We start from the raw sequence: 19059 nt of genomic DNA, 5'->3' as shown, positions 1-19059 counted from the left end.
TGACTGAGGAAAAATTACAAAGTGCAAAAATACCCACATACTAAAATAATGAACAATCATAGACTACAAACTTTAAGGCTGGTTGTACATGCAAAATCGGTTCATAAGGCTAGTTATACACTACAATTATTTTCAAGTAAAGATATATATATATACGCGATAAAAACTACGCCGGCTCCAACCCTACACCAGAAGATTTAATTCCCTCCTAAATTGTAGGAGGGTATCCCAATATGGGACCGGCAACAAACTCGGCGGGACACATCTTTTCAAAACATCAGAATGTCCAGCATCATCCAACACTAAGATCTCACAGTCTATGTCTCGCTTGCTCCTTTATCAGATGGACTACAGGATCCCAAGCTGGTGGTAGAGAAAAGCCATCTTCCCTATTAAAGTTTGGATATTTCTTAATCTCAATGGCCTCGCGCAGCATTCTGGGTATGTAACGCTTCTCCTTGGCAAGAACCAGAGGCCTATCAAACTTGATTGAGTGATTGGCTTTATCCATGACATGCTCACAGACAGCAGACCTAGGTCGCCGGTGCTTGACATCAGCTATGTGTTCCTTCACCCGAGTGGAAATGCTCCGTTTCGTCTGCCCGACATATGATAGGCCACACTCACAGTCCAGCCTGTACAATCCTGCAGTCAGGGGTATTGCATTTTACAGGCCTCAGGAATTGTGACATCTTCTTCATTGGCTTGAAATATGTTTTTATAGAAGCACGCTTCAAGATGTGGCTGATCCTGTCCGTGACCCCCCTGACAAAAGGCAGAATGGCAGGCCTGCGCTCGACTGTGGGGATCTTAATGTGGGACCTCTGGTTGGCCCGCGGTATCCTGAGCTCGTTTGCCTGGAGCGCGCGCCTGGCATGCTGGAGCTCCGCGGCCAGATGCTGGTCATCACATATCCTCTGGGCTCTCTGAAACAAAGATTTGCCTACTGTAACAAGTTGACTGGGATGGTGATGCGATTTGCCATTTAAGTACCTATCAGTATGAGTAGGTTTCCTATACACAGTGCGACCTAGGGTGTTATCAGGATTTCTTTTTACCAATACATCTAAGAAGGGGAGAGAACAGTCTTTTTCGAACTCCATAGTAAATTTTATTTTGCTATGGATGGAATTTAGGTGATCCAAGAAAGTTGAAACACTACTTTTTGGAAGTATAGTAAAAGTGTCATCTACGTATCTTTTAAATATCTTCGGTCGCACAGGAGCCAATGAGAGTGCCCTCTCCTCGAAGTCCTCCATAAAGATGTCAGCGACTACTGGAGACACCGGAGACCCCATGGCCACGCCGTCGACTTGAAGATAGAATTCACCATTCCATAGCAAGTAGCCAGATGTAAGGCAATGTTCCAACAGCTTAGCATATTCCTCTGACATGTTCTGCTCACATAACCTCTTCTTGACAATTTCAATGCAGTCTTGTACCGGTAGGCTTGTAAATAGCGACTGAACGTCAAAACTGACCATGATCTCATCATCAGTCAATGTTAGGTCTTTAATCTCCCCGATGGGCAATGGGGATCTACTGGTGCAATTTTCATAAATGTGTTTTATTATTCTTATGTATGTAGGATCTACTTTGCACTGGTTCAGAGCGTCCCATATAGAGGAATGTGATAATAATTCGTGATATTGTGTCGACACAAAATTACACTGCAAATAGGGGTCATTTTAGCTCCGAATGCGTCGTTTCTAGCGCAGAATCAGCGCCATATATGTCAGCAGCACATGCAGTTCCGAGTAATGGCTACTTTCGTTGATACACTGATATCGAAATCATTCATAATATACCGCCACCGCGCCATAACACTTTTCGTTAATATAGGTTTTCGATCCGAGTCCCTCTACGGGTTTTTAAAGACGTTGCACCTTACGTTTCACGTCAAAAAAAGGTTTGTCAAAAATTACCTTTTTCTCGCATCCTGTAGGTCCTGTAGGTCAGCTGCAGATAAAAGGCACCCCCCTGCATACAAAGTTCTGTTAATTAGTATGGACGTGGGGTACCAGCACGGGATCTGGTAGCTGCCCTCACTGACCCAAACCAACCTGTATACCTGGCTGATTTTTGAATTTCTAAAAGTATTGAAATGCTTAGTAGTGGAGACATGTTGAAGGGAGCCGGGAGCCACACGAAATCAAGCGCTAGAAACTCTAAAAACCGCACAAGTGCGGGTCGGACTCGCCCACCGTGGGTTCCGTACGTTTTAGTATTTGTTGTTATAGCGGCAACAGAAATACATCATTTGTGAAAATTTCGGTTCATTAGGGTCTCGTTTTTACCCTTTGGGTACGGAACCCTAAAAATCGGCCCGTTTCGACCTCACGATGTCACCACCTATGGAGCAAATTAGGTGCTACTTAGTTAGGTCACCTGTGTTAAAGTGACATCTTTGTTAGTTATTATTAAACAACTTCACCATCTTGCTTGACATGGATAGTGTAAAGGTCACTCACACAAACAGGCGTTGAGTAATATTTCTCAATTTTTTATTGAATTTTTCAATCATATTATTGAATAATTGGCTCCATACACCCACTCAGACAAACGAATCTACTACATAAACCTCAAAGTTTATGGTGCAAGAAATCTACGTATTTTAGAAGAAAAACTGTAAATAAAATTGAATGAAATTCGGAATAAGGAGAACCACTTAAAGCTAATTGTATGCCTTTGCATTTTAATAATTTTGTTAAATAAATTGATGATTCAGAATATCTGCCAAGTTAAACCAGTTTGGCAGCACTGGCTTCCCTCGAATGCGGCTGACCCAGCCTCTGCTGCCTCCGCCATTCAGAAGACTTTAGAAAATTAAAATAACAAAAATAAAACATATTTTTTATGGCTAGTTAAATAAAAGCTTGTAAAAATGAAACAAACTTAGCCCGCGCTTGATCAATCAATTTCAAAATAGAAAAATAAAACACAAATAAAAAAAAACCATACGAAATTTACTGGGGATCGAACCAGGGACCACCCGGTGCAAACGAAAAAAGCGAATGTTTGCAAAACACGCCATGATAGTGCTTACCTAAGCTGACGAAATTCAGCTACTCATTCTCAAGTAAAAACTTAATATCTAAATACCGCCAAAACCAGCAATACAACATTTCTGCATTTTTCAATATTTAATCTGTAAACATATCTTAAAAAGAAAATACTGTTATGATATCGATACGACTATTTGTTTAGGCGCAAGCTATCACGACTCCGCCATTTTGAAAAAATTCCAAAAACCGGATTGACCAAAACATTTTATTTAGTTATAGAATTTGGTCACAAAATTTCACTAGAATCGGTTGAGAATTGCGACCTGTAGAAGAGAACATCCGGACATACAAAAGCAAAATGCGCAAGTCAAACCGTAGACCTTCGCTACGCTTCGGTCAATAATAGGACGATACATTATGAATTTTCCGACCCAAACAGCATACCTTACCCCACGCCGGAATGTGATTAGAGTTTTCCGCAAAAATACATATTTAGGGGAGACCAAGGAGAGTTGACACAAATTTTACTTTTTTGGTCATAACTCTGTTGTATAAGAAGCTAGATTTACGAATTCTGTATCATCTAATAGCAAATTTCATAACCATTTACCACCCAAAACAGTAGCATGATATTGTACTTGGAACCATTTAAAAACATTTGTTTTCTGCATCAATCCGATCTGTTTTAACTCTCCTAATACGGAGGTAACTTAAAATAGGTTATGAAGTAAGTTGACACACATCTAGATAACTTTTGAATTTAAAGCTGGAAGGCCCGCTCGACTTATGAACGTTTAGGGATAGCAACTCCCGCCGAAATCCCTCTGCGTGAATGAGATTTCGGGCATGGAGTATGCACACCGCGGGATGGTGGGCGGCACGGCGCTACCGTCGTCGTTCAGGGTCGAGTTCGAGGCAAAAAGAGTACCAAGAAGATCGGCTTTCTCTTTTGCACTGTGGGCCAGATCACCATCAGCTTTTCGCAGAGGTGGTAAAGACGACTGACAAAAATTTCCCTCGGCAGCTTTGGCGAGCGACCAGAACACGCGACTCCCAGAGGGATAGCTCGCTAGCTTGTCATCAATTCTGCCGACGAAATCGTATTTAGCCCTGGCAATGGCTTTTTTACTGGACCTCGAGGCAGCGTTTAACTTGCGTTTCACATCAGAGACGTTCGGATCCTTATTAGCTACGGCCTTGGTCCAAGCCCTGTAAGCGGCTTGCTTGCGAACTGTAGCTTCTTTACAAGGCCGATTAAACCAAGGTCGTCGCTTTGCTCCCGCAGCTATTACCGTGTTGGGAATGAAACAATCCATTCCCAGCAATATTGTCTCTGTAACATTGGCTGCGCAGGAGTCAGGATCTTCTGGTGTGAAGCAGAGCTGCCACCATGGGTACGTAGCGTAGAATTCACGCAGTCCGTCCCATTCTGCTAACTTATATTGCCACACGCGTCGCGAGCAGGTTGGCCGTGGTGGATCGGGCCGCGCGCAAGGCGCCTGTGTCCGGACGAGGCAGTGATCGGACGAACCGAGAGGTGCATTCACTGAGATGGAATATCCGTCCGGACGTGTGGTCAGCAGGAGGTCCAGTAAGCACATACCAAATTTTAGCTGCCTAGGATTTCAAGAAGTACCCTAAAGGTTTTGATGATCATCAGTGAGTGAGTGAGTGAGTGACGAAATCAGGGTTTTTAGGATATGAACAAGATCTAAAGTATAAGAGCTATGTAATTGAAAAGTTTCATGCTGAATAAGTCCATTAATGGCATCATGTATAATCCAAACCAGGGTTCAGAAAAACGACGAAGCGGTTCGAAAAAAGGTAGGTAGTGCCCTTGCGCTTCGCTTTGCTCATCTTAGCGGGGGCACTACCATTCTCCCAGATTTCAACAGTCTGGAATGAACAGCCTCTACCAATCTCAAACAAAAAATTGACGAGGTAAGTTGCAACAAGGTGTTTCAACATACCTCACCCTTGTTGTTTTCAGATTGTTTAAACTTCTTTGCACTCTTAGTTTATAAAACGTGGATTTTACTATTATATATTATGCCTACTTATAAATATGTTATAGGAATATTATATAAATTGTATTTAACAGTAAGTAAAACTAAAAGAAATAAACTAAACTAAAAGTACCTAAAAAGTAAAAGCCTACTAATAAAAAATTGGCCCCAGGTCTGTGCCATCCGGTAGGGTGCCTAGAAGGCTGGCAGCGTTGCCGCGCTGAACGACAACGCCAATGCGCTGGGCGAGGTATGCCCCAGCCTTCCGGTCACCCGTCGCATCTATGAGGCGCTTGGCCAATTCTTTAAATAAAAAAATGATAAGTCCAAATATATGATAAAAATCACTGCCAGAATGCTTCAAACATATATCGGAAAAATGCCAAAACTGATAAAAATATGGCCTTGAAAAAAATGTATAGAAACTTACTTTTGGCAATATTTGTGCAGTTTTCAATCAAAGGACGCTCTGGCAGGTTTTTCGTATAAAGATACAAGCAATTTTCGTCCTTATGGTAAGCGACAATGTGGTACCTTTTGCTTGAAAACGACACATTTAAGCTCTAACCTCAACTGCTCATCTGAGACTTAAATCATGTAGACTGGAAAATGAAGCATTTTTTTTATTTTAAGGATTTTAAAAGTTTAGTACCGAAAAAATTGCATCAAACGTTTCCAAAAACTCTAAATTGTAGTCATACATAAGTCCATGTAGCTTTGCTGCGATCCACTAGCAAAGAGCAGTGATTCAAACAACACATAAAAGCATGTGGTGAAATAATAGCACGTATTTGACCAGACTATCTAGGAGATCTTGTGGGGTGCGCCAAAGTTCATATAAAATTGCCAGTTCGATTATTGAAACTTGAAAAATGTATCTCATACAATTTTACGTCCTAATGATCATTATACATTTAATTTTAAACAATACTCATTGGAACCTCGAATTTATTATATTCATAATGTCATTCTACATAAATATCTCTATTACTATAACATTTAAAACTTTCGCGGTTTAAACACATATTAAATCACATTTAGAAACGGGTCTATCGCGAATTTATTTTTTTATTTTACCTTTATTTACCGACGTTTCGACACAGGTTTCACTGGTCGTGGTCGCGGCTAACTGACGTCCCAGCAAAATGTCAAAACAGAGATTTGTGTGGCTACCCCACGAAAAGTGCATTTAAAGTTCGAGGTAGACATCACATTTTCAAACCACCCACTACACATAAAAGTTAATTATTGTCAATAGTCCGACACACAACACTCACAACATCCGCGCACACATCCGAAGATAGATCCCTCGGCTTTAACTTCTGGATCACTGGTCCCCAAGTTGCCGATAAGTTAAAACCATCTTCCCTATTAAAATTTCTGCGAGTTGTGCGAGAAGCGATTGAAATCAAGAAGCACCCCAGAAATTTTAATAGGCAAGATGTTTTGAATTTTAATAGGTTTAAGGTTTATGACATAAAATCATTTAATAAAGCTAAATTTGGTATTTTTTATTAGATTCTCAAACCATTTGTTTAATGATAATTAATATCGAACGAACCATTATTATGAGCGTTTTACGTTTTGTTATCTGTCAAGCTACTTAAACACGCTCCATCCAAGGTCAAATTACTTTCCCCACTAGTGGATAAAATGCGTTTTTCCCCGCTTGTTTTAAAGGATAAAAGACAACTTTCCGAGCTAGTGAGGGGAAAATATTTTATTACAAGAGAAGTGACCCAGATATAACAAAACAGGTAATATTTACGTTTAAAATCCGTCCGTTACGGTTTACGGTCCAATTTGTACCGGTTAATGGTTAATTGCAATTAACGTTCGGCCAACACTGCTTACAAACCCGGCACATTGTAGTCAAAATGGGCCGCGACCAGATAATATTTTTTACCATTTTAAACGGTTTTGTCTTTTTTTTGTTAAAAGTAAATAATATTATAGTTGGTGATACCACATTGTCAGTAAATAAGAAAAAAAAACTACTCATCCTTTTCTTTTGGGTGCTAGTACTAGTGTAAGACAAAGATAGTATGATTTTCTCCGTCTATGACTGATATGAGACAGTCCTTTGACAAACTATATTTATACAAGTAGACTAATTATGACTTACTTGGATTGACAGCGTAACCCTCATCCACCACGTTCATCGATAGGTGAAGCAGCACCAGCAAAGATGCTGACAGCTGAAACAATAAGAAGAACAATAATGAAATATCAACACTGCCAACCTCATGCGGAAGGTAATGGAAGGTATGAACGGAAGGTAAGTATTTTCTATTATTATAGCTGAATGGTATTTTGTTGTTTTTACAATTAAAGTACAGTTAGTACCCTCACTGTAGAAATATAACTAAAAATACGTAAGTGACCCGTTATTAATATATTTAATACGCAATAACATGTGTGTAAATGATATGTTCTGATCAAAATAAACGAGCATTTTCTTCCCCTAATTTTCTTAAAGCAACGAAGTGTCGTAGCCTGTTTGTAGCAAAAAATTACTTGTTATACAATATGTAAAAGAAAGCGACTTTCGAAGTTTTTATACACTACCTTCTACCGGCGACTTACTCTGCGTGGTATTAGTACTTCCATTTACCGCTTAAATTCTAGAGATGATATTCTTATTTTCCGTGATATAAACTATCTTAGCCGCAGGACCCAAACTATATCTACACTTATAATTTTATCTAAATCGGCGCAGCGTGCAGCGGCTTAATTGTAGAAAAATAGCATATAGATAGACAGCTACATTCTCATGAATAATATTATTTTCATTTTTCATGCTCTTAAAGTGACTCCTTATTTATCCATGAAGCGGGTTGAATGTGTTTCGACCCTAGGAAGTTTTTTCTTTCCAGGTGTATTTAATTTAATGTTTATAAGATTACCAATGAAGATTCGACTTAAAATGGATTTATCGTATAATTTCCAATCTGATATTTAACACGCTAATTCATACATACAATGAAACTGACATAAAATATGTCAGTTTTATTGAAATTATATATTTAAAATTATACGGAGTATACCCTTTTTATTTTTATCTGTTAATGTATCCTACGTTTTTCGTGTTAGGAATGGTAGGATACAATAAACTAAAAGTTAGAAGGAAACTGGGGCTAGCTTCATATCTATTTAAGGTGCGGGGCAAGTTGTGCTTTCATTTCATCTGTTAGTTAACCCTTTACCGCATGGATTTTTTATTCTCCCCGAATTAAATATACGAGGGTTGAGTGATAAGTCTGGTAAAAATTATATTCAAGCTATTATTTTCACAAATTTAATAATGAATAACAATTTGTAATAGAACCGTTTTGGAGGTAAATTGTATATTTTCAGCCAGTTCGCATGCTTAAATATTAGACAAATATTACGGGGACTCCGCCCCATCGTTTAAGATGATTCACAAGTGGTTTACGGATTTTTGTTGTGATCGTACAAGCACTATTGACGCCGACTGATCGGGACGCCCGCCCAGTTGAAGTCACTATACACGAGAGATGATCACCAAAATCCACGATATCGTATTGAATGACCGCAGAGTAAAAGTCTGTGAAATAGCTGATATCGTAATCATCTCAGACGAACGGGTTCGTAATATCCTACGCTATTATTTGGATATGAAAAAGCTATCCGCCCGTTGGGTGCCGCGTTTACTCACGGTTGATCAAAAACGCACTAGAGTAACCATTTCAGAGGAATGTCTGGCGAAGTTTAGGCGTAATAAGAATGATTTCTTGCATCGTTTTATAACTGTCGACGAAACCAGGATCCATAATCATACACCAGAAACCAAGGAACAGTCAAAACAATGGATTGCTTCAGGTGAACCCGCACCGAAGAAGGCCAATGCAGTTTTATCGGCGAACAAAGTTATGGCTACTAACTTGCAAGATTTGACCCGTACAAACACTACATAAGTAGGTACTTGTATGCATAGATACTTAAACTTGTAAAAATAAACTTTGTTAATGTAATCTTTTGTTTAATTAATTATTCATTAGGTAGAAACTAGCTAGCATTCTGTTTTTTAAGTCAATTTCTACTCTTTGGATAATGTCAAACATTCCGGCACCGAAAACCCCGATGTATGAATTCATAATATTACCTGCATCTTAAATAAGATACACAAAAGTAACAATAAACATAAAAAGTACATTTAGAATACCTTATTTATTTGAGGCGATGCGTCAAAGTCTCCCTTTTGAACGCGAACATTATGTCGGTACTGCTTTATGGCTTCGAAACAGGGAGTGAATAAGCCTGACGTACCAATTAAACATCTTCGTAAACAAATCCCTAGTAATTATTTGCCGACAATCGAACAACGTTGAGATCGCAACACGGAGATAGATTTGAATATATCGACCCGTTCGCGGAGGACCAGCGAATATTGTACTCATGGCGAAGAACCGTCGAAAGCGAGCCACGAACGGTTGCGAGACTGTTGCTGAGGAAAGAAATGGCGTGGCGCGAGCTTATGATGTCCCTCTACATATCTACGGGTTCCTTAGGATAGCAAAAAAGTAGGTTGGCTTTTAATTTGAATTTAAATTCATATATATTATAACACCTATCTAAATATAAAATACTTAAGTAGGTACTACAACTACGGCTAAATATAATATTTAAGAGTGTGTTGTGTGAGTAGAAACTCTTTTTAAGTGCGGGCTTTCATGTGCATGTAAAGGCTTTTAAAATGTAACAGAAAGGTTTCAGGGAGCAGCTGCTGATATTTTTTTCAATGTCTAAAATTTTTCATAAGGCTCTCATACGGTTTTTATCATTAGTCGTTATGTAGGAGAAAATTGACATCCGGATTCAGAACGCCTTGCGATGTAGTGCCGCCCTTTATAAAGTGTTAGTGTCCAAATTCCTCAGTAAGAACACAAACATACGCATATATAAGACGGTCATATGGCCGATACTCATGAACGGATGCGACACTAAACTTGGACACTAACACTTAAAGAAGAAAACAAGCTCCTGGAGGAAGAAAGAAGAATACTCAGAAAGACCTTGGGTCCTGTGAGAAGGGAAGATGGCAGTTTTAGACTCCGCAAAAACGTTGAGATACTCGAGATTGAAGATCTTGTGGCTGCACCCAATATTATAGGCGAGACAAAATTAAATGCTCACTGTCTCCGATAGCTCGGCCACGTTTTGAGTATGGAGGAGGATCGCGACGCTAAAGGGCATACCTGGGACGCTCGGTAGAGCGGAGGCCGATCGGACGTCCAAGGTATCGCTGGGGCGATGCTGTTGAAGTAGACTTGCGCGATCGCCATGCCGATAACTGGCGGGAGATGGCACAGGATCGAGACAACTGGCGTGTACTCGTGTCTGAGGCCAAGACTCATTTTGGGTCGCTGCGCCATTAAGTAAGTAAGTATGCAGTACCTACTTAGCTTTTGCCCGCGACCACACAAATAAATGCCCATACCAGGTTTTAACAGACACAAAATAAAGATATTTGATATTTGATTTGAACCCTCGAGCGGTAGCGGTAACAAGATAATCTTTAACTGCTTATGTATGTATGTATGTATGTTATTAAATTGAATGTAACTGTGCTCAGCTACCCGATTTTGTATATATAATCCAGCAATATAAAGCCAACACAAGCATACACTAATACCCATCCCAATTCTCTCAAAACAAATCTAAGCAAACAAAACATACCGAGATTATCCGTAGTCTCTATTTTGCCACAAGATTATTAGAGAGCGCACACATTTTACCTACGTCTTTTTATCTATAGTGTTCCTATACAGGGTATTATTGTCCATGTTCTGTATTAATAGAACAGGTAGTAGGTAACTATATCATTTATTATTAGGATGGCATTTTTTATGTATGCATGTCTTTTTTTCTGTATGTATATATAAGTTGTGTCGTTAAATATATGTTTTTTCTTTCCTTCTATTAGAATTAGGATTTCCGATAATCGTGCAGAATAGACACTTTGGAGCACAAAACAACGAATTCATGTGTTTGCCACCCTTAGTCTTGAGAATGGATGGATAATGTTTAATATAATCATAAAAGACTATCATACGCTTGTCATACTGCCACTTGGTATAACATTATATGATATCGTTTTTTTTTATTATACGTTATTTAATGTTATATTATGACATTTATACCTTTTGTTAGATATTCTATTCCACGGGGGCCGCAGTTCTAACCTAACCTAACACCTACTTTGCTGGGAGCCGTTTATTTTTATTTGGGACTATAAATAATTATATCATGTTATAATTATGGCAGTGTGTATTAGACAAAATACCCATTGTATCATATGACCATTATATCAAATACAATATTGTGTGGGTATGCCGTTTATTAGGTGATATATATGAAAGTATGCAATTTAATAGGTACGTTAATCGAATTAAAACTGTTGTGAGACATACTAACATTAAATAATTTCGCGAAACATGTCGCGCGAGTGACTAAAAACAAGTGTCTAAACCGTAATATTATTTTAAATTTAATACGTTATTCTACATAACGGTATATGAAAATATTATATATGAAAATGAATTATATAAAATATATAGTGCACTCCTTGAGGACAGGAGTTAATATATCATCTAAATCTTCTGATTATTATGAATTTTTTTGTAATGAAATAACAGCTATTTTTATGCTAACCTTAACCATGGGAATCAATTCTAACAACGATAACAATCTCTTTGTACGGCATGTGCAAAATAAAAATCGAGTTGCTCCTAAATCTCCTAATTCAACCACTTTAGCTTTGTAGCTTGAAGAAAATAACTCTGCCGTTGAAAAACGTAATTGCACTTTAACACGCCCCAGCTTAAAATAGCTTTAAATCCTTTTATAAAAAGTAAATCCTTTAGAATAGATTGTGTTTATAATACATATCAGGTGTGATAAAGTTAATGCTATCTATTTATCAACTTAAACGTACTAAGCAGAAGAAAATATCCGGATAGGTACCTACGTAACTATGATAACTTCAAAAAGTCAAATGAACCAGAACAATGCTTGGGCAAGCTACAAGCAATACAAAAGTTTTCACCCGCATAGTGGCCGACCAGAGGGTACAACTTATTACTTACATTTATCAAGCGCACAAATTCTCAACTAGTTAAGTACCTATCATTAATTGTACTTGCAAATGTCAAGGACAATGTAGCCAAAATATTTGATCTAAAGGCCTTAGTTGACACAGAGAGCCATGGAGCGCGCCATGCTCGACATCAAACTTCAAGACCGAGTGAGGAATGTCGAGATCCGACGCCGTACCAAGGTGCAAGACGTCGGATACGCCATTACCAAACTTAAATGGAGCTGGGCGGGACATGTTGCCAGACAGAGTGATGGCAGGTGGGTCAAAATGTTAACGGAATAGTGGCCGCTTCCAGACGAAAGGAGTGCCTGGCGTCCGTTGTCTCGTTGGGTGGACGATATTCGGAAGACTGCGGGTCACTTCTGGATGAGATTAGCTCAGGACCGGGATAAGTGGAGTACTCGAAGAGAGGCCTATGCTCAGCAGTGGGCGATAAAAGGCTGATATGATGATGATGATGATGATGATGAAAGTAAGACAACACTTTGAGAATAGCCAGTGGTACTATAGATTTACTCCATATTGCGGCATTAAAAACTTATTATAGTTATTTTCGATACAAGTGCGGAAAAGAGGAAATTCGAAACTAGTGGCGATAAATTAAAACACGACCGCAGGGAGTGTTTTAAATCGACACGAGTTGCGAATTACCCTTTCGCAAGTGTATCGAACAACGTTTTACAGTACATATGGCCCTTTAAACTTTCGACATATGCACAAAAAGTGCACTTTACGCACTAGTGCGAGAAAGTAGCACCATATGTACTGTAAAGCTTATTATCATTTAATCCTACTCAGTGACGTTAGTCCAGTGAGACCTCTCTACCCCTAAGCCCTTACACCCGAGTCCGGTGTTGCCCTTGAACTATCCTAGATGTCGCTTTTTGTGGGGACCCATCTTGTGGGTGCCCATCTTGTGGGGGCCCATCTTGTGGGGGCGAGTCACCGTCTGCCGGAAATAAAATTGGATACCGTTTTATTAGGCAGGCGTCCGGTTTTTTTATCCCATAGCCCAGTATTTAGTCCATTGCTTGTTCAATAGCCTAACTCATTTTAGATTCCATCAACTCTCAATAGTCCTTGCAACCTAGTGGGTGCTGCCTCTGCGTGGGTGCGTGCGTGCGTGCGTGCATGACATGGGCAAGGGCAGCATCCGCTCGGTGCACCCCTTATATCTCATTAAAGTGTCAAAAGGGTCTCTACGTGTTGGCTCCGGCTCCGCGCACGGCTCCCAAATGTCTGGAGCACCATTGTTCCGTAATAGGTAAAGACAAATCATACCCATACTTGAACTTACTCATCATTTCGAACAACGTATAATAAATGGAGCACAACATTTTTAAACTCGACGCAAAATGTTGATCGCGCTGCTCACGTTTGGAAAAAGATTATTGAAAATCGCGTCAATGTAATTGAATTTCCTGTACGGGAAATCACGTTTTATTTTCACTGGGTAAACTGTTAACGTTATTTTTAACGATACAGTGCCATTTAGTTGTTTTACAAACGTTTTGCTCGATTTAAGATATTGATTGTCGCTGCAAATATGTACAGACAGAGATACCCGGTTATTCTAATATTGCATAAGCAAAAATTTACGCGTGGAAAGATTTAACACGGTTTAATCACGTATTAAAAATGCGAGAATTTTATATAAAAAATAAAAACACAAAATGATTCTGAAAGAATAAACTATGTGAACTTACGTTTAGGAAAACCTAACTTTCTAACACTAAAGTTACCTAAAACACGACGTGATGGAATAAATGTTGGTTGTCTTTGGATACAAGGTGTTACTGCTCCAGTCGGTGCAAATGCAAATTATTGTTAGTGTTCAGATGTTCCTTCTAAGAGCTGTTCAATTTGTTTCTCGTCTAATGCAAGTCTGCACACATAACGTAACGGTCTGTATGGAAGAATATTTTATCTTCGTTGATTTTAGTCGACAGAGTTTTAAACAAAGTTGTAGACGGAACATGTGGCCAGAGTGCGCTTAAAATTCAGCACAGCTGTATGTTAAAATTTTAGTTTTATTTGAATTTCGTTGCTTAAATCTTTTTTTAAGCATACTTTTAGGATATGCGACCCTTGTAAACATAAGGATGGAATATGTGCTAACTGTTGTATAATTTGAAACCTGCTTTATTCCGGCCTTGTGGCTTTGTGAATACCCTTCGTTGGGAATGCGTGTAATTTTTTTCAAATTTAGACATTGACACGAGGAATGTTTGTGATGCCTTGATGCCGTGTACACGGTTGGATGTGGGATTTGATTATGAACATTTGGTAACATAGGTTAAAACAACTTTTAGTCTTTAAATATAAATAAAAAAATCAGCCAAGTGAGAGTTGGTCTCGTGTCAGGGTTTCTTACCAGGATAAAATAGTACTGTCACACTTTGTTTTAATTGAAGAAACCACTGGCTCCATAAAATGGTGACGGTAATAATGTTCCTGTCATTTACAGTAGTTTCACTAATCAAAACTTGCATTCTAAGAAGCTTAATAAATGCTAAATGGATTTAATTAAACGCGAGTGCAAGTAAGCCTGATTAAAAAGGGCGAGAGTATCTCGAGCAGTGTCTTGCGATTAATCCGCGGACTTATGCCGGGACAAAGTTAAATGGAGGATTTAAATGCAGAGGAGCTTTATTAAACTTTCCAGACCATTCTCAGATATCCTGTGGGTACGTAAGAAACTCTTTTTGCCTCTAATTGCTGCGGAGACCCGCGAAGTTCACTTAACAAGTACGGTATTGTCCGCAGTGTGTAGCTCTCCGAGGTCTTGCACGCGATGTTTTTTTTTTTGATCGCTGCAATTATTAAATGTGTTCGTGACAAGTGAATATTGAGGCTAGTGTAAAGCAACCAATATTTTGTTCGTTTAATGGGCATAAATAAATTTTTAATACAGTTGCTCAAAAATTGCTATTTTTTGTGGCTGTTTAACGTGCGGAAAGTTGGTTTTCGCGAACTAGTGCTTTTTACTTTTCCAATTTTTTTAAATTTTTACTTGTTCTAATTCATGACTACTTATTGATGAGTGTTAATATTAGTTTCCTTTAAACGTCGTAATCAACATAAAAACCTACTGTTAATGTAAGAATACGAAAAATATGCATATTTCATATTTTATTACTTACCACTTCATCATTATAAGTATTATAACACGTTAATTTTTTTAATGCTGAAAAACCGTTCTTAATACGTTGTCTGAATGGAACGGAACGCCTGTCAAAGAAGAGGCGTATTTTCTGACTGCAAGAATGTGTTAAGTTTCCAAAGGCAACATTCGACATTGTTTTTATAAATATACGATACACAAATAATCGTAAATAACGATATTTAGGTAATAATAGTACAATGTTTTAATTTACAATTGTTTTTGTATTAGAACATGCATTTGAAAAAAAAACTTTCATTGAAGTGGGTTTAATAATAATAACAAAATCTATTCTAATAGTCGAATAAAAGCTAGAAAACTTCCTTCATAATGTTAATGTCAATGATGTCACAGAATTAATAATATAAAAGTTTCGAACTCCATTCCTTACTTGTTGCTTGTCTTATTTTTTCGCAACTGTATTAAAAAACGTCGTTCGATACACGTGCGGATATGTCATTCTTCACTCGTCCCGAGTCTTGCCACTTGCCTACGGCTCGTGGCATATCTCGGTACTCGTGAAGTGATGACATACTTTCCGCACTAGCATCGAAATGTACTATTATTTGGCCTTGTAAATTGTTGTATCTAAGCTCGACTTATACCGGCCTATTTATCCGGTCCGGACTACAGAACTTTTTTTATGATATAGGAGTCAAACGAGCAGATGAATCGCCTGATGGTAAGCAATTACCGTCGCTTATGGACACCCGCAGCACCAAAGGGGTTTTAAGTGCGTTGCTGGCTTTTAAGGCCTTTCATAAAGGTCTATACTAATTATTGCTATTTTTTTAGTTAATTTTACAACTTTAAAAAAATTGCTCACAAATAAACTATAAACTACCTACATAAGTAAGATGTAAGGAAGTAAATCACTTTGTATCTTAGACAGTACAAAGGTGCCATTCATTTTTTACGTAAGACGAATTAGGGGGAGGGGGGTCGAACATATCTTATTTTTTTACAAGCCTTTTTCCTTTAGATTCTTACGTAATAGGAGTGAGGGGGTCAGTCTATTTTTATTTCGTCGCAAAAATCATCTTGTGGTTAAAGAAATTTATTTTCTCAAAAGAAATTTAACATTTCACTTAAATAGAGAAAATCCAAGATAAAACATAAAATATGAGTGAGCATGCAGGTAATTAACAAATTATATTAACAAATAAAAACTAAAACATGTCATTCATTCACGAGCATTAAATAAGCATACGAACATGCTTAGACGACATAAGGCTAGTTATGAACCGATTTTGCATGTACAACCAGCCTTAAAGTTTATAGTCTATGATTGTTCATTATTATTAGTATGTGGGTATTTTTGCACTTTGTAATATTTTCCTCAGTCACCCATTGACCACGAACGCTGTAAAGGGTTCGAAACGTCGGGATGTATTATAAATTCAATATACGCGATATAATCCGTTTTCATAGTTTTATTTCATGAGTAACTATCGCGGTAACCGAAGACAATATTACGATTCCATAATTTTGTGAGCATTGCCGGTGATGCCTATATGTCTAAGTTTTTCTAAAAGTAGTTTCTTTAGATCAATAAAAATCTCAAGACAAAAATCTTATGTAATAAATGAATGGCGCCAAAGGAACTAGTTGTTCATTCCTCTCGGAAATCCTTACACATAGTAGGCATCAAACTTTACAATGCTCTAGACGAGCAGTTAAAAGCTACTTCAGACTCGATGTTCGAGAAAAAACTTAAACAAATATTGTTGGACATGGCGTGCTATAGTGTCGACGAATTCGTTCCCTGCTACAAGTCACTGACCCACCCACAAAATTATTGAATCTGTGATATTAATTACCTAATGTACCTAATAATAATGTATAATATAGAATAGGAATAAGCAAAATTGACATGTAAATCTTTTTATATTTTTATCAATAAATGATCTATCTATCTATCTATCTATCTCAGTGTAATAGTAATTTAATATTATGTGAGATTTCCAACTAGTTAAAGAAAACCTACTTAAAACTTGCGAAACCGATATATATTTTTACTTATTCAATATCCAAGCACTATTGTTAAGGCTTGGACAACCTTGACATCTATCATTGACAGCACTAGCAAAATCGATTGACCGGACTAGAGGCGTCCGTTTGTATGAAACTTGTATCAGCAGTATATTATTTATTAAGTTGCTTATCATTTGCTGTCTTAGTTCTTAAATAGCATTAACACATAATATGTGTTATATTATAACCCCGAGCACAACAACAAGTAAAACGCTTAAATAGGTACACATAACTTACCTTCTTTAAAAATCGGTTAAAATACGGACTCCTAAAATACATATTAAACCAGCCATATTTACCTGTAAAATGAATAAAAATTAGAAGCTTTGCCAAAATTAGAAGGTTGTCAACCATAATACCATATTATTATAAAACGGTGAAAAATAGGTATGTCAGTAATGAATTATCAGATTATCACCATCCAGTCTTTATATAAGTAGATTTTACACATACATACACACACACACACACAACCGTTCTAAAAAAAACTTCCTTCACCGAAAAGTTACTGGTTAATTTAATGTTTCATAACATAATTCCTCTGAGAAGATCGATTGTAGGTACCTACGAGCGGGAATCTGAACCTACGGTTTTTAATTGTGAAACTACTCTACATAGACGTAAAAACTCACTTGAAAATGAAGTTTGTAACGCAGTTTGCTACAAAAATATAAAGTTTTTAACAAGGTATATAACGTTAGCATGAAAATTGTTTCCCGGAACAGGCTTCATTTATGTTAAAATTTCACAGAAATCTTCGTTAGCCATGTCGCTAGGTACTATTCCATGAAACTTGTAAAATTTGTTTTTTCTGAAATTATTCCTTGGGAAAGTTATGTTTCCAAAGAACTTGCTGTCTTATGCTCTCGCTTTATGTTTTTAAGGTTCGATATTTTAAATTTGCATTTAATATTAATATGTACGTCCCCGAATCTACTTAAACATTAGTCAAAGTCAAAGTCAATATATTCTTTATTCAAATAGGCCTAGCAACAAGCACTTTTAAATTGTCAAGTTTTAAATATTACCTTAATCTTAATATCAGAGCAATTTATTGATGCAGTTATTATTATTCTTAAAAACATTGAATTATTATAGATATGTCAATTCATGCATTAATTTATTAAATAAAATTCGTGGAATTGTCCAACCGTTTGCGAAAGAATGTATTGTGATAGGAATTTATTGTAATAACTCTTCTATTAGAACTTTGTAATGTTCTAAATATACCATTACCCTTAGTGATACATGTAAGTATTTCACGTATCTATTTTTCACCTCATGGTTCGAAAAATGCAATAACGGATCGTCAAGAATAATAACAGCAGTTTAATCCACAAAGCGCAATAGTTTGAGAGCTGCAGAACAATGGTTGGCGCTGAGATTCGGGATACAACACAACGGAGCCAAACGAACCCTTAGTAGTATTACCCTAATGGCAATTGCTATTTGACTAGATAAGACAAAAACATTTTAAATATTCTTTGCAATGCATGTTTTTTGTATTTAAAGATGGGTTGTTTGTCAGTAAGGTTACTAAAACAGTCAGTTATTTTCAAAATATTATTACGATAGATACCATCCGTTCAGCAATATTAAATATTGCTGTATGTGTAAAATTTGTCGTTTGGAAACATTTTGTACAAACAGAACAAATGTCGTGCGGTTTACATTAAAAAAAAACATGCTGAATTGACGTTTCGTATCGATAACAGCTGTTTTAATATCTAT

The 19059-nt window shown here is 37.4% G+C and overlaps 1 protein-coding gene across 1 annotated transcript in view; it reads right to left on the bottom strand.

The window, feature by feature from the left end:
- Positions 1-19059, bottom strand: part of LOC134752369 (CUB domain-containing protein 2) — a 369359-nt gene that overhangs the window by 266847 nt on the left and 83453 nt on the right. Inside the window, exon 3 of the mRNA XM_063688053.1 lies at positions 7137-7209. Within this exon, the coding sequence (XP_063544123.1) occupies positions 7137-7209 (73 nt within the window). The remainder of the gene's footprint in view (positions 1-7136; positions 7210-19059) is intronic.

The sequence above is a fragment of the Cydia strobilella genome, chromosome 2, assembly GCF_947568885.1.
Source record: "Cydia strobilella chromosome 2, ilCydStro3.1, whole genome shotgun sequence".
NCBI classification, from domain to species: Eukaryota; Metazoa; Arthropoda; class Insecta; order Lepidoptera; family Tortricidae; genus Cydia; species Cydia strobilella.
Note: the sequence above shows the minus strand (reverse complement) of the source record. Positions and strands in the feature narration are given on the sequence as shown.